Below are 15,451 nucleotides of genomic sequence, written 5' to 3'. Positions count from 1 at the left end.
ACTCGGAGGCCGGGGCAGCCGGGAGCGGGGCGGGACCGTGGGGAGGCCGGTGTGAATGCTGACCACCGTGTGCCGCGGCCGCAGCTGTGACCCCGCCTTTACACACATTAAGGCCACCTCCTCGGCCACCGGGGTCTTTCCTCCAGGTTCTCTCTCCCAGTGACTACTGTTACACACTGCAGTCAAGTCTGTGGGGCGAGTGAACAGCATGAACCTTTAGTATCCTGGAGACTTGTCCTTCAAACTAAATATAAAAGCCCAAGTAACGTTTTCACTGAAGAGATGGTCACGTCCCCAAAACCACTGTTAAAAATGGATGCTGCAGGGGCATGGTGGCACTGTCTGTAATCCCAGCATGCTGTACATGTAGCAGAAAGAGCTGGAATTTGAAGCCAGCCTGGGCTACATAGCAAGATTATCTCAAAAAACTAAAATAAATTAATATTTCCAGACAGCTCTTTGCGCACCTGTGTATGCCTTTCCTACTGTTTACTATTTTCCTGACCCTGGATTCTTTTCCTAAGATGTTTCTTGTTTCTTAATGATTTTACCCAAGAGATCTGAGGCATAAAGAGGACAACAGGCCATTACACAGAATTTAATGCACAGCAGTTTCTTTGCTTTTACTTTGTGATAGGAACATTTTATGACAGCTTTGGGCAAATAATTTAATCAGGCCTGTTTTCCACATTTAAAATTCAGACAAATGAGTGACAATAATCCAACCTGCCTTATGATGTTAGCAGTGATCCAGAAATACCACACTGGCAAACCCGTGTGGAAACTGAAAAGTTCCTGTTCGCTGAACTCAAGCTTAGAGACAAAGAAAACATTTACAGTAGGTATAACTGCTCATAAAACACACACACATCTCGTTTCACATAAGAAAAAGTTGTTTAACAATTGAGTTACATATCATTAGTATATAAAACACACTATACTGTTTTAAAAAGAATTTGTTTATTTACTGAACCTGGGGCATATTAGATACACAACCAATTTACAACTTTTAATTCAATTTTGAAGTGTTTTCACACACACAAAAAGAAAAACCCATGCAACAGCTGTGCTAAGGTGAAACAGTCACCTTGTCAATAAACTGTTGCAAGTATATTCACCCAAGGTTGAAAAATTGTCCTAAACATGAAAACCTGTAACAAATTTAAATTAATTATATAAAACTTGTTACTTGTATTCCCCTTGCAAAGATCCAAAAAAACAATGTACAAGTAACTAATATACATCAGTCCCAACATAATCCTGGATGCTGGCTCCACACCAAAAGCAGATGCTCCTTTCAATTTCAAACCATCATCAGAGACCAAGAGAAAGTCTTTGTTTACATAAAACAAAACTCACATGTGCCAAAAAAAAAAAAAAGAACAAGACGACCCAGGAGAAACCAGACAAAACCCCTAGTGCTGACACTGATGTTCAGTGCCCTGGTTAGTGGCTCTAAAGACCACTGACAAAAATAAAATAGTGGCTGAATATCACTGCAAGAAAACCCAAGAGTCTTCAACCTTTTGACATCAGAAATCCAGATTTTTCCAATTACATAAATGCCTACTTTCTATGTGCCCAGAGTCGAGAAAGGGAAGTGCCAGTACAGGAAGGGCAGATGGCGTTTACCTAGAAACCCAGAGAACCAGCTGTGATAGAGACTTTAAGGTTAGGCAGAAACCAAAGAACAGTTTTTAACTGCTGTCAACTTTAGTGGAGGTGATTCAGTCCAAAGATTCAAGGGGAAAATATAAAGGGGGAAATGTTTATCATATTTAAATAAAACACAAGAAAAAGTATGCAAGTACCCATCCTGGTAGCATGAGGCTGGGCAGAAAATGCCGAGACTCAGTGGTGCTGCTTCACACAGTGACTCATTATGATTGCGCTCTCCTGACGAGAAGCAGAGGCTGAGGGCATCTCACCAGTGCAGTCATTTCAATGAAGGACTGCCAGGCTTTGTGGGACCGCAACAATCTACATCTCATTTCGAAAACCAAAGCAAAGATAGAAAGACTGTGCTCCTGTATTTCATTTATAGTGTTTGAGTTTTGAAAGGACAAGAGGCAGCTTTCAAATAAGCAATCTCATATGCCAATCAAATGCCAAATTTCTGCTATAACTGCCTAAAGATTCCCTCCCCCAATACCTATTAATCAGAAAGGAACATAAGCTGCAAATGTACAGATCAAAAAATGAAAATGTAGAAAATAATGACATTATTATGACCAAGGTGTTGGTAAACAAGTGAATTGAGTTGGATCACCAGGAAAAGGCCTTTAAACAACCCTCCGGACCTCAAAAAATCTCTTCAGGTAGTAGATCTGTCCCAGTGTCATGGCAACTAGAACGAGAGCTTCAAAGAAGGACCAGAGGACCACTCTGCTGTTTGTGTTATCGTTTACTGTAGAGAACAAACATAGAATTAACAACAATCCTCCAAGACAGCACAAATCCTCTCCTAGCCTTTACTCAGAAAGTGGCATGTGACATTCATACACCAGAGACCCCAAGCAACTCTAAAAGCAGCCTTCAAGTGTTACTTAGAGCCAGGTATAGAGGTCCACACCAGTAATCTCAGCTACTTAGGAAGCAGAGGCAAGAGGATCTCAAATAAAAAGAGCTGAGCTGGGCACTAGTGGCTCACACGTATAATCATAGCTACTCAGGAGGCTGAAATCTGAGGATTGTGGTTTGAAGCCAACTTAGGCAATAAAGTCTGTGAGGCTCTTATCTACAGTAAACTACTCAGAAAAAGCCAGAAGTTGGCACTGAGGCTCATGTGGTAGAGCACTAGCCTTGAGTGCAAAGAAGCTCAGGGACAGCACCCAGGCCCTGAGTTCAAGCCCCAAGACAGGCAAAAAAAAAAAAAAAGCTGGAGGCATAGCTCACAGGGTAGTCAATCCTCTGAGTATAAGCCAAGCCCACTGCGCTTCTGTAAGGGAAAACAGGACAGATGCAAACTGAATTGCCCAAAGCAAAACTTCTAGATTTAAAATCCAACCTTTTTCTCACCAATGAAATATCCTTATAATCCTTTTTGCTCAGAGAATTAACTGTAAAAATAAAGGACTAACTTGAAGATCTTCATTACATAATAACCACTATCTCCCAAATCAAAATATGTCAGTCTAAGTATCTTTCTCCTTAAATATGTATTCAACAAGTATTTACCCAATACCTACTAAGTAGTTGGGTGTTTGTCCTGGAGGGAGAAGTGCCTAGTCACATGGACCAATACTGATAGTTACTATCAGATAAACTCAACACAAACTATTCTCACCATTTATCTCATTTTCACCTATAGATCTGATCTAAGGGATAAAGCTATCACTATTCTGTTAGTTTCTGACAGTTGCTACTTTTGCTACCTGACTTTCTACAAAAGGCTAAATACTGAAAACAATTTTAAGTAGTAACATAATAGTAATCAACTGAGTAACAACTACCGTGTCTTTAGATATATACCATCTCTAAAAAAAGATTAACCAGAGGAAGTGGTGCTGTGGCTCAAGTGGTAGAGCACTAGACTTGAGCACTAGGCTCAGGGACAGCGTCCAGGCCCTGAGTTCAAGTCCCACAACTGACAAAAAAAAAAAAAAAGATTAGAGCTGGGCACTGATGGCTCATGCCTGTAATCCTAGCTATTCAGAAGGCTGAGAACTGAGGATCATAGTTCAAAGCTAGCCTGGGCAGGAAAGTCCCTGAGACTCTTACCTCCAATTAACCACCAGGAAACCGGAAAGGCATCTGTGGCTCAAAGTGATAGAGTGCTAGCCTTGGGCAGAACAGCTCAAGGCCAGCCCCAGGCTCTGAATTCAAATCCCATGACCAACATACACACTAGTCTAGCGCTGGTGGCTCATGTCTATAATTTTAGCTACTCGGGAGATTGAGAGCTGAGGATCATGGTTCAAACCCAGCCCAGGCAGGAAAGTTCATGAAACTCTTATCTACAATTAGTCAGCAGAAAAATGGACGTGGAGCTGTAGCTCAAAGTAGTAGAGTGCTATTGAAAAAGCTCAAGGACAGCACTCAGGCCCTGATTTCAAGCCCCACAACCGACAAAAACAAACAAAAAAATGGCTGGGAATGTAGCTCAGTCATAGAGTAGCCTAGCGAGCACAAAGGCATGAGTTCAAAACCCAGTATTCTTTAAAACATAAAGTTTTAAAGCCAAACTTGGAAGAACACACCAATATACAACAGCCTCAGCTATTCAGGAGTCTGAGGCAGGAGAACTACTTGAATACAGGGCCAGGCCTGGCAACATCATAGGAAGGAACAAGCAGGTTACAGTGAGCGCTCAGGAGACTAAAGAAGATATTGAGTTTAAAGTCAGCCTGGTCTATATATATATATATATATATATATATATATATATATATATATATATATATATATATAGCAAGACTATTCTATCGCAAATTGAGAGCATTTTGGATTTCAGGTTTTTATTAGATTAAGGTTTTCAGCCGGTAACATCTATGAAAACACTCAAAAATCTGAAAACCTCTGCAATTTGAAGCATTCCTGGGTCCCAGGCATTTATGATAAGGAATGCTTAACATGTAATCCTTTTAACACGGACACTTACTAATCAACTATTTCTATAACAAACAGGAGTATCTCCACTCAAATTAAGAGGACACAAAGGTTGGACACGACTGAGGACTGGAAAACGGGCATTTTCTCTGGTCTTGACATTCTCACAAGCTTTGCATGTATTTAAAGCCATCTAGTCTAACATACTGAAACTGGAACGAACACCTTAGCCCTCCGATTCTGCCTAGTATCCTCTCTCCCCAGAATGACTCTGGCTCCAACATGGAGCAAATTAAACCACCAACGGGTCTGAAGAGTTTCTGCATCAACTTACTGGCTCTGTGTATCCTTTCCCGGACTTCCATGTACTCCTGTTCATGCTTTACAGCTGTCATCGCCACAGCCAGCTCATTAATCATTTCTTCTAGCTTGTTCTGGTGAGCTACAGAAAGATTTGGAAACCCATTAACAGACAGTTGGCAATCTCTTTGGTAAACACAATGGTAAACACAATACAGAAGAAACCACTTCTAGAAATGGTTCAGCCAGAGTGGCAGATCATGCCTGTAATCCCAGCACTTAGTAGGCTGGCCTAGGCTGTACAACAAGACCTTGTTCCCCACCCCCTCAACACACACATACCCCCCAAACACACACACACACATAACCAGGCTCACACCTATAATGCCAGACTGGGCAGAAAAGGTTACTAGACTCCATCTCCAAAATAATCAGAAAATAGTTGGGTTGGAGAAATACAATAGAATGCCAGCCTAACAAGTGTGAGGCTATAAGTTCAAACCTCAGGACCACCAAAAAAAAAAGAATCATATAGCAAAGCCAGACATAGTAGCATACCCCTCAATTCTAGCACTCAGGAGGCTAACACAGGAGGATCAAGAGCTGCAGGCCAGTCTGGGGTCTCAAAAAAAAAAAAAAAAAGAGGATAACCTAGCTGTAATGTTAACTTAGAACAAAACCAACCCCCCCTTTTAAACTCTACATAGGGAAACACAAGAAAGACAAGGTTGGGAAAACCCAGACCAGCTCAAAGGTTCTTCTGCAACACAGTGATGCCTCACTGCCGTGGGCACTGTAATAACCACAGCTCTCAGCTGCAGGTTTCCAGCCACGTCATGTCCTCCTTGCCTTCAGGAGAACAGGAGCTCCCGTGGACAAGGATGAACTAGCAGAGAAGGAACAATCTCCCAGGGAGAATCTTTGCCCAACATCAGCCTCACCAACTTAGCACAGATCATCCTAACTTAAGAGAAACTCTAGGTCCCACAATTTAAGGTCAAGCAGCCCCCTCACCAGTTTCATGACAGAAGGCTCATGCTCAACACAGAACCTCTGAGTAGGTTTCTCAGGAGTGGTGAGGCTGACATTTCAGAAATCAATGCGCCATGTTTGTTGTGGACACTGTCCAATGCACCAAAGGATGGGCAACAGTCTCCATCACCTCTAGCCCTAGAGGCCAGCAGCACCAACCCACCACAAGCAAGTCCAGAATGTCTACTAGTACTGTCAAGTGCCCTCAGGGACAAAATTCATTGCCTCCTTTCCAATCCCCCTTGAGAACAGCTTCACAAAGCTCATTTTGACAGCTGTCATTCACTGACATTAACAAGCAAAAGCAAGATTAGTTATTATGTTAAAGGACTACTTAAGATGTTCAATACCAGCCAGGGGGACAGTGGCTCATGCTTATTATCCTAACATCTCAGGAGGCTGAAATCTGAGGATCACAGTTCAGAGACAGCCTTGGCAGTCAAGTCCATGAGACTGTTATTTCCAATAAACCACTAGAGAACAGGAAGTGGCACTGTGGCTTAAGTGGCAGTAGCGCTCGCCTTGAGCTGAAGAGTGCAGGGACAGTGCCCAAGCCCAGAGTTCAAGCACCATGACTGACAGCAAAAAAAAAAAAAGTCAATACCCACATTCTTCAGCCACTATACTCTAGTCATTTAAATAGAATAAATTTTCAAAAAATGAAGACACACAAAGCCCTGCAAACTCCTAAATCCCAATTAGCCAAGCTCCACTCATAGATGACCCTGGAAAACAATCAATTACTAAGTACAATTCTCTAGATTTTTACAATTTCAAAACCTAACTTTGTCTTCCTATTAGTATTCTACTAAATTGTTCAATATCTGAGGTATACTTCATACAAATACATAGAATTTATTAAACTAAGAGTTTCCAAAAATCCTAGCATATACAATGGGGAAAAAAAGTGCTGCAGAGCCATGAGGTCTGGGGATATGGTTCAGTGTAAGACACCTAGCATGCACAGAGCCCTGGGTTTCTTCCCCAACACGGCCAAAGGGTAAAAAAGCAAAGCCACATAAGTGCACAAGGCCTGACTTCAAGCACCTGTGGGTACCTGTGGCTCAACCCTGTAAATCCTAGCTACTCAGGAGGCTGAGATGAGGATCACAGTTCAAAGCCAGCATGGGCAGGGAAGTCCATGAGACCCTTACCTCCAATTAACCACCACAAAACAGGAAGTAGAACTGTGGCTCAAAGCGATAGAACACTAGCCTTGAGCAAAAAAAGCTCACAGCACTTAGGCCCTGAGTTTAAGAGCCAAGTCCCTTCCCCTCCCCACCCCCCAGAAAAACCAACTGTGTTCTTCCCACTATTAAATAATCTAGGCCAAATTTTCAAAAATTCAACAAAAACAATCAAATTAGTTGCAGGGGTTTTTTAAGAGGGGGGGAAAACATTCTCATGCCAACAAAGTGAGGTTAAAGGGAAGGAAAGCAGAAATTAGACTTGAGCAAACAAAATGATACAAAAAGCAATCCACATACCATCCCAGGTATCTCCACCACCTAAAAGAAATTGTAAGACAGAAACAAAAGACCAACAGAAGGTTCAGAAAACTAGTAGTCTATGAATGAGCAAATAAAAAGTACATATCCATGAGGACTAGCAAGTTCACCGAGCTGTGTGAGACAGTGAACCTGGAGGCTTACAAGGTCACAAAGTGACAAGGAAAAACTGTCAGAAGGGGCAATCATGAAGAATAAAGCATTCACTTCCAGAAACTTTTGTTAATTAAGAGACTTGCATGAATAAAAAGTACTTTCCACAGAGGGTTTTGGACTTTATGGACAAAGAATAACCACGGAATCAGTACTCTGATGGGTGGATAAGGTGTATGGAAGGTGACATGCGCCTTACCCTCTGTCTCCATGTCTTGTCCTTTGGGAGCCTCTCCTATGTCGATGGTGAACATCACTATCTTTGGAGTCATGGTAGACATCCTATTACTGAAACAAAACTTGTATGTTCCATCCATGTGTGCAGCAAACGTGTACTTCCCACTGGACTCTCGATCTCCTTTATAAATGCCTTTATTATCAGGACCTGTGATCTGGAGGTAGAAGAAAATTCACAGAACATGTAAAATCACAAACTTTTTTTTTTGGGGGGGTCCGGTCGTGGGGCCTGAACTCTGGGCCTGGGCGCTGTCCCTCAGCTCTTCAGCTCAAAGCTAGCGCTCTACCACTTGAGCCACAGCACCACTTCCAGCTTTTTTCTTTTTGCTTATGTGGTGCTGAGGAATCAAACCCAGGGCCTCAGGCATGCAAAGCAAGCGCTCTACCACTGAGCCACCTTCCCAGCCCTAAAACCACAAACTTTAGTAGGAAAATACTAATGGGTAACTCACTTAGCTTCACCTCCTAAGTAGCAGTAAATACTTTGGCCCCCATTTCCCCACTTAATAGGGCAAGAATAGATCAGAAGGTTTTCTAAAGCACTTTTCAGCTCTGACTAGTTGTGTCCAACTAACATACCCTGCAGAAAATAGAAGCCACATCTCCCTCACCACAATGCCTCACTGTGGCCTAACACTCCCAACAGACATACTAAACTGTGGCTGGTGCCAAAACTCCAGAAGAAATCTGGGTAATCCTTACAACATCTCATTTCAAGGTTTTCATGATTACTGTCAAATACTGAAGTGTGCTTCTCTGGTATGATGTTATGACTTAAAAGGGCTCAAGACAGATGGGTGCTGGTGGCTCATGCCTGTAATACTAGCTACTCAGGAGGCTGAGATTTGAGAATCCTGGTGAGAAGCCAGCCAGGGCAGGAAAGACCATGAGACTCCTATCTCCAATAAACTATTCAGAAAAAGCCAGAAGTGGCGCTGTGGCTAAAGAGGTAGTGCATTAGCCTTGAGCACAAACAGGCTCAGGGAGACAGCACCCAGGCTGTGAGTTCAAGCCCCAGAGCCAGATTAAAAAAAATTAAAAAGGGGGCCCAAGCTAGAGCTTAGAAGACCTCAGACTACTTCCAAATCAGCTGTTAAGTCCCAGAGTCAAGTCAGTTCCTTTTACAGTCCCTGTCACCTATAAAACGTGGAAGACTGGAGGGCTGATCTTGGCCAATGCAAGCAGCCTCTCCTAACTTTTGCCTCACTTGTGTTATGCAATCTGTGTTCAGTTCTACCATCTTAAAACCAACTAGTCATACAAGAAGGCAAAAATCAACTATTGATATTTGCTTTTTTTATAAAAGGGCGGCAAATCACGTCTTGCTGGAGGGCCTGTTTGGGATTGTGTATAATATGCGTATACACTATACATATACACATATATACTAGGGATATGAGTGGAGATTCTAGAAATGCTGACTTCTTTAAACGCGTCTGTTTTCTGAATACTTCTCTGAGATTATACTCCCACGTTAAAACGCAGGACCCGAATCCACATCTCTGCCAGGCAGAACAGGCAAGGGACCATTTTCGGAGAAGCAGACGAGATGCCTAAGATCGTTCCTTCGCACACGTAAGGAAGAAATGAACGAAGAAATGACTGCTGTCGGGCCTTCCGCCACAGCTTCCCGTCTACTTAACCATTAGTTTGCGAAGCCGTTAAGACGACGGGCAGCGAGGGAGACGCGCCTCCGGGGCCCGGAGCCTACACGCGGCGCGGGCTGCTGGGATGCGCCGCCCCGGCCCGCAGCGGGGGAACCGGAAGCGGGTCGGCCGGGGACGGACTCGGGAGCCGGCGGGGACCCCCGAGCCGCGGGGCCGGGCCGGAGGGGGGTCGCCGGAGCCCCCTGGCCGCGCCCGGCCGCGCGCGCGCGCCCCCGCCGCCCCCAGGCCGCGCGGCCCCGCGCCCGCACCTCCACGTCGATGTCCAGGAAGCCGCCCTCCGCCACCTCGAAGATGAGGCCCATCTTGGTGCCCGAGGTGACCCGCTCAAAGAAGCACTCCTCGGCGTGCGCGTCGATGCTGACGAAGTAGCCCGAAGCCGTGGCCAGGAGGGCGGCCAGGAGCACCAGCAGCTCGGCGGGCGTCACCATGGCGGGTCAGAGGCCGAAGCCAGGACGGGGACTCGGGGACTCGGCCTCCACAGCTGCCGCCGCCGCCGCCGCCAACGCCGCCTCGGCCCCGCCCCTTCCGGCTGCGCCACCCGAGGGGCTGACGCGGGCGCCGCGGATTGGGCGGCGCCGGTCGCTGCCACGTAATGCACGTACGGCGGCCGCCGAGGGACGCGCGCGTCCGTGCGGCTCGAGCCTGGACGGCGGCCCCCGAAGGACAGATGCCGTCGTCCCCGCGTCCTCGTGCTGTTCAAACTACAGTTTGCGCGGGCTTTTCCAGAAAGCCGTAGTTTGGGCGCGCCCTGTCCGGGGTCGCCGGGAAAGGCGGCGGAGACGGCGGTGGAGGCACCGAGGCCCGGGCCGAAGCCCAGGGCCCTGAGGGCCTTCCTGCCCGGCCTCCTGCTTGTCTGAGGTCTTCCGAGACCCCCTCCGTCCTAACCATGACTCCCAGGGTTTTGCATCTTTTAAAAACTCTGGATGAGGGCCCGGCGCCCGTGTCCCACGACTGTAATTAATCCCAGCCGTTCAGGAGGCTGACATCTGAGGATCTCGGTTCGAAGCCAGCCCAGGCAGGAAGTTCAGTTGGACTCTTATTTCCAATGAGCCACCGAAAGGCAGAAGTGGGGCTGTGGCTCAAGTGGTGGAGCGCTAGCCTTGAGTGAAAAAGGCTGAAGGACAGCGCCCAGGCCCTGAGTTCAGGCCGCAGGACCCGACCGAAATGTATACAACAAAAAAAACAAGACAAAGAGTAATGCAACTTTTTACTGTATGTAGCTAATATTTTTAGTTGCCAAAAACAAATATTACCCTGTTGGCTAGTTCGTATGCCCCAATGAAACTCCCCCTTAAACAACTAACATATGCGAATAAATGATTTCAAATTTTTTATTATAAATTCTCTCAAAGTGGAATTCTGTTTTTCCATCTTGCTGCCTGTTCATACCCCCTTAGCCCTTGCCAGCTACAAGGATGGGTGTTTTTGACCCCTGCCTCCTATCATTCTCTTACTCATTCCTCAAAACTCCCTCTCTTTTCTGAAAGTTTCCAGACACCCTTCTGTTAAGGACTCAGACCCTTCTTCTGAGCTTGCAAGGCAGATTGCTTGGTTCTGAGCTAGCTATTAACTAATCTGGCTCACTTGGAGGTAATCTTGGCATATATACTGTCCTCTTGGACCCTCCTTTAGGGTCCCAACAGAACAAGTTAGGTCAGTTCATTGAACAACCCCAGGGATTGGGAGCCTGGGTTGTTACTCTACTTTTGCACATAGCTGTGTGACCTTGACTTTGTTGGGTGGCTTCTCTGAGTCGGTTTGCTTTTCTGCAAATAGGGTTGATTTTACATGCCTTTGCAGATATAAAGGGTTAGTTTTTCAGAGAACTGTAGGCAATACGGGGCAGCAGTAGGCCAGTTTCCAACTTTAGATGACAAGAAACATCCCGCCCCTCCACCCAGTAAAGGTTTCCCAGCCTGACAGCATCATCAGCCTGCTCCCTCTCCCCCCACCCCATCCCACCTGTTGATGTCATTCTCAGGTAACATTTTCCCATGCAGCAGCAGGTAGGTGCCATCACCTCTTCCTGTCTTAAGGCTTATCTCCAAGCAGCCTAACACTCTCAGGGGAAATGGGTCACATCTGTCCTAATTCGAGTGTGTGCGTGTACTGAGGCTTGAACTCAAAGCCTGGGTGCTGTCCCTAAGTTTTTGTGTTCAAGGCTGGCACTCTATTCCTTTGAGCCACACCTTCCACTTCTACCTTTTGGGTAGTTAATTAAAGACAAAGTCTTCTGGACTTGCCTGCCCCAGCTGGCTTTGACCATGATCCTTAGATCTCAGCCACCTGAGTAGCTAAGATTACAGGTGCAAGCCACCAACACAGAGCTTCAACATTCTAAAGTAGAAATACTTCAAAGCCAGAGAATACATTCCCTCTAACCAAAACAGTGACCAGCATGTAGTAGGTTCTCAGTGAAAGATTTTGTGTTGGTACTGGGGATTGAACCCAGGTCCTCATACACAAGCACTCTACCATTTGAGCCACACTTCCCAGACTCTTATTTTTTTTTTTTTTGAGCAGAAGACTGAGTTTATCGCAAAGCAAAAGAAAAAAAAACTGCCCGGAAAAGACAAAGGGGACTGGAGCTAGTTATTCCCCCCAGTCCGTTTTATTTCTTAGCTAGAGTATTGTTAACTTTGCCAGGACTGGTCCTGAACTTGTGCCTCTGCCTCCCAAGTAGCTGGGATTACAGGGATGTACCACCATGCCCAGCTCTCAGTAAATAATGAATGCTCAGCACTCAGCTGAATGTGTGGTTGTGAAGTTTTCTAAGGTAATCATGCAAAGCACTTTGCACAGTGCCTGGTGCACAGAAACTAGCAAACATTAATAGTCCTATAGCATTCAATGTCTGATAGAAGCTGTCTAACAAACTCATTCACTGAGATGTCACAATAGTCCAGAACAATCAGGCCCCATTTTACTTTGGAACGCTGGGGGCAATTGTAAGCAGATTTGCACAGAGGTCCTCTTCTGATGATGAATTTACCAGTGAGCTGAACAAAACCTGTATGGCCTGATTCTATAATGTGTCCCTCTTGGAGGAAATAGTTTAAGTAGTAAAATTATTCACCAGGCCCTCTTGTATGACAGGAATAGAGTAATAGATGAGACAGGCAAGGGCCTGCCCTTAGAGCTACCAGTCTAATAATTCATGATGAGTCTGGAAATTTGTCAATTAAAATCTTTGGAGCCTGGGCTGGGACTGTGGCTTAATGGTAGAGTGCTTGCCTAGCATGTATGAAGCTCAGTGCCACATAAACAGAAAAAGCCAGAGGTGGCGCTGTGGCTCAAGTGATAGAGTGCTAGCCTTGAGCAAAAGAAGCTCAAGAACAGGGGCTGGGAAGGTGGCTCAGTGGTAGAGCGCTTGCCTTGCATGCCTGAGGCCCTGGGTTCAATTCCTCAGCACCACATAAGCAAAAAGAAAAAAGCTGGAAGTGGCGCTGTGGCTCAAGTGGTAGAGCGCTAGCCTTGGGCTGAAGAGCTGAGGGACAGCGCCCAGGCCCAGAGTTCAGGCCCCACAACTGGACCAAAAAAAAAAAAAAAAAAAAAAAGAAGCTCAAGAACAGTGCCTAGGTCTTGAGTTCAAGCCCCAGGACTGGGGGAAAAAAAAAGTCTTTGGAACGAGCTGTGGGAGTTCTTGCTTGTAATCCCAGCTACTGAAGAGGCAGAAATCAGGAAGATCACTTTCCACACCAGACTGGGGTGGAGGTGAGAAAGTTAGCAAGATCCAATCTCAACAAATAAGCCCAGCAAGGCAGAGCATCTGTACTCCCAGCCACCAGGTAAGACTGTGGTCCAGGCTGGTAGGGTAAAAACATGAAGCCGGGTGAAGCTGTGGCTCAAGTAGAAGAGGGCCAACTTTGAGAAAAAATAAAGGATAGTGCCTCTGATTTCAAGTCTCACTACTGGTGCGCATGCGTGCATACACACACACTCACACACCACAGACCCTATTGAAAAATAACTAAAGCAAACAAAAGGGGGAGTAGGGATGTTACTCAAGTGGCCATACTGTAATACAGCAGCAACTTGACCTAAACTAGCATAAATAAAGGGAGATTGTATTTGTGCCAGGTACTGAAACTTCAAGGCATAGATTTTTCAACCTTCTCTCAGTCCTCTTCCACTCTCTATGTGCTTTATTCAGGCTCCCAGCAAGGGAAAGAGGGCAGTGAGCTGTCTTGTTTCAGTCCTCAAGTTCAAAAACAGATCTGGGAGTGTGTGGAGGGGAGGAGGGTGTCTCAGGTATCTGCTTGCCTGTGATAGGGTCATTTGCTCATCCCTGTTACCAATCACAACATACATAGGAATATCCTGCTTTGATTGTCTAGGCCTTAACACTCACCTGAAGCATGTGGATTGAGCAGGGAAACCTGACTGGTTACTCAGAGGAAACCAAGATTCTGTTTAAAAGGTGTTTGCCTAGGGCACTGATGGCTCATGCCTGTAATGCTGGCTATTCAGGAAGCTGAGATCTGAGGACCGCAGTTCAAAGCCAGCCCAGGCAGTAAAGTCAGTGAGACTCTCATAACCACCAAAAAACTGGAAGTAGTACTGTGGCTCAAAGTGGTAGAGAGCTAGTCTTGAGTGAAAAAAAGCTCAGGGACAGTGCCTAAGCCCTGAGTTCAACCCCCATGACCAACAAAAATAAATTAAATAAATAAATAAATAAACAAACAAATGTCTGCTGCTGGTGATAAAGAAAGAAGTCCCTTACAGAAATTAATAAGTCACAGGGCTGGGAAGGTGGCTCAGTGGTAGAGCGCTTGCCTTGCATGCATGAGGCCCTGGGTTCGATTCCTCAGCACCACATAAGCAAAAAGAAAAAAGCCAGAAGTGGCGTTGTGGCTCAAGTGGTAGAGCGCTAGCCTTGAGCTGAAGAGCTGAGGGACAGCTCTCAGGCCTAGAGTTCAGGCCCCATGACCGGACCCCCCCCCAAAAAAAAGAAATTAATAAGTCACAGGAATAGTAACAACCATAATTAAACCAATCAATTACTTATGAAGGGAAACTCGAGAGGTATGTGGGATAAGGGATGTCCAAAAGCTCAGTGGAGGAAAAACACTGATACTTTTCATGCTGTTTTACTTTCACCCTTTAGTTTGTTTTTTGTACTGGGATCTGAACTTAAGGCATCACACTAACCTTGCTTGCCACTCTCCCATTTGAAGACTAGAAGTCCTTGATGACATTCAGTGTAGAATGATGAAATAATTGCATTAAGGGGCTGGAAGGTGGCTCAGTGGTAGAGCGCTTGCCTCGCATGCATGAGGCCCTGGGTTTGATTCCTCAGCACCACATAAGCCAAAAAAGCCGGAAGTGGCACTGTGGCTCAAGTGATAGAGTGCTAGCCTTAAGCTGAAGAGCTGAGGGATGGTGCCCAGGCCCAGAGTTCAGGCCCCACAACTGACAAAAACAAAAACAAAACAATAAAACAATCCATCCAAGAGACAGAGCTAGTGGTTAGCCTTAAGCAAAAGAACTCAAGGACAGTACCCAGACCCTGAGTTCAAGCCCCATGACTGCCAAAACAAACAAAAAAAGATCTATGAGGGCTGGGAGCAGCGGCTCATATCTGCAATCTCAGCTACTAGGCAAGCAGAAATAGGAGGATAATTCAAGGCCAGCCTGGGCAAAAAAGTTAGTGAGTCCCAATCTCTATTAACATGCTAGAAAAAGGAATCATATTTGTAATCCTATATGTTTAAGAGGCAGAAGTAGGGGCATTTCCGTTAGAGAACCACCTGGGCAAAGCACAAGATATCTGAACAAACTTAAAGCAAAAGGACTGGGGGCCAGGCTTACATGGTAGATCCCCTGACTAGCAAATACAAAGACCTGAGTTCAAGCTCTGGTACCACCACCAAATAAACAAGTAATCCACAACCGCCCCACACAGTGTCAAATTAGAGGAGGAAAGGATGCAAAACTATAGCAGCAGCCATGGCAGAGTGTGGCGTGGCCTGGGTTTCAGCGCTGGGATTTAACCAACAGGACCTC

The 15,451-nt window shown here is 45.6% G+C and overlaps 1 protein-coding gene across 2 annotated transcripts; it reads right to left on the bottom strand.

The window, feature by feature from the left end:
- Positions 1 to 941: 941 nt before the first annotated feature.
- Positions 942 to 10,038, bottom strand: Tmed2 (transmembrane p24 trafficking protein 2). Of its 2 annotated transcripts, XM_070024857.1 has the most exons (5): positions 9,694 to 9,958; positions 7,741 to 7,933; positions 7,368 to 7,388; positions 4,883 to 4,990; positions 942 to 2,407 (listed from the first exon to the last, which is right to left on the bottom strand). In XM_070024857.1, exons 1-5 carry the CDS (start codon positions 9,871 to 9,873, stop codon positions 2,283 to 2,285), a joined length of 627 nt encoding a protein of 208 aa, XP_069880958.1. In that variant the 5' UTR covers positions 9,874 to 9,958; the 3' UTR covers positions 942 to 2,282. The 2 variants fall into 2 exon arrangements, with proteins under 2 accessions (XP_069880958.1, XP_069880959.1); XM_070024858.1 differs by lacking the exon at positions 7,368 to 7,388 and having other exon boundaries at positions 9,694 to 10,038.
- Positions 10,039 to 15,451: the final 5,413 nt, after the last annotated feature.

This window comes from Dipodomys merriami, unplaced genomic scaffold, assembly GCF_024711535.1.
Source record: "Dipodomys merriami isolate MVZ:Mamm:240054 unplaced genomic scaffold, mDipMer1.0.p SCAF_163, whole genome shotgun sequence".
In the NCBI taxonomy this organism is placed as follows: domain Eukaryota; kingdom Metazoa; phylum Chordata; class Mammalia; order Rodentia; family Heteromyidae; genus Dipodomys; species Dipodomys merriami.
This window is presented reverse-complemented; position numbering and strand designations above follow the sequence as displayed.

What these genes read in the sequence shown, in the direction of transcription:
- Tmed2 (XM_070024857.1), bottom strand. Translation starts at nt 9,873, where the DNA reads ATGGTGACGCCCGCCGAGCTGCTGGTGCTCCTGGCCGCCCTCCTGGCC. An exon ending in TGGTGGAGATACCTGGGATG is followed by an intron (nt 4,991 to 7,367) that starts GTATGTGGATTG and finishes ATCTTTCTGTAG; the next exon opens with CTCACCAGAACAAGCTAGAA. An exon ending in GGAAAGGATACACAGAGCCA is followed by an intron (nt 2,408 to 4,882) that starts GTAAGTTGATGC and finishes TGTTCTCTACAG; the next exon opens with TAAACGATAACACAAACAGC.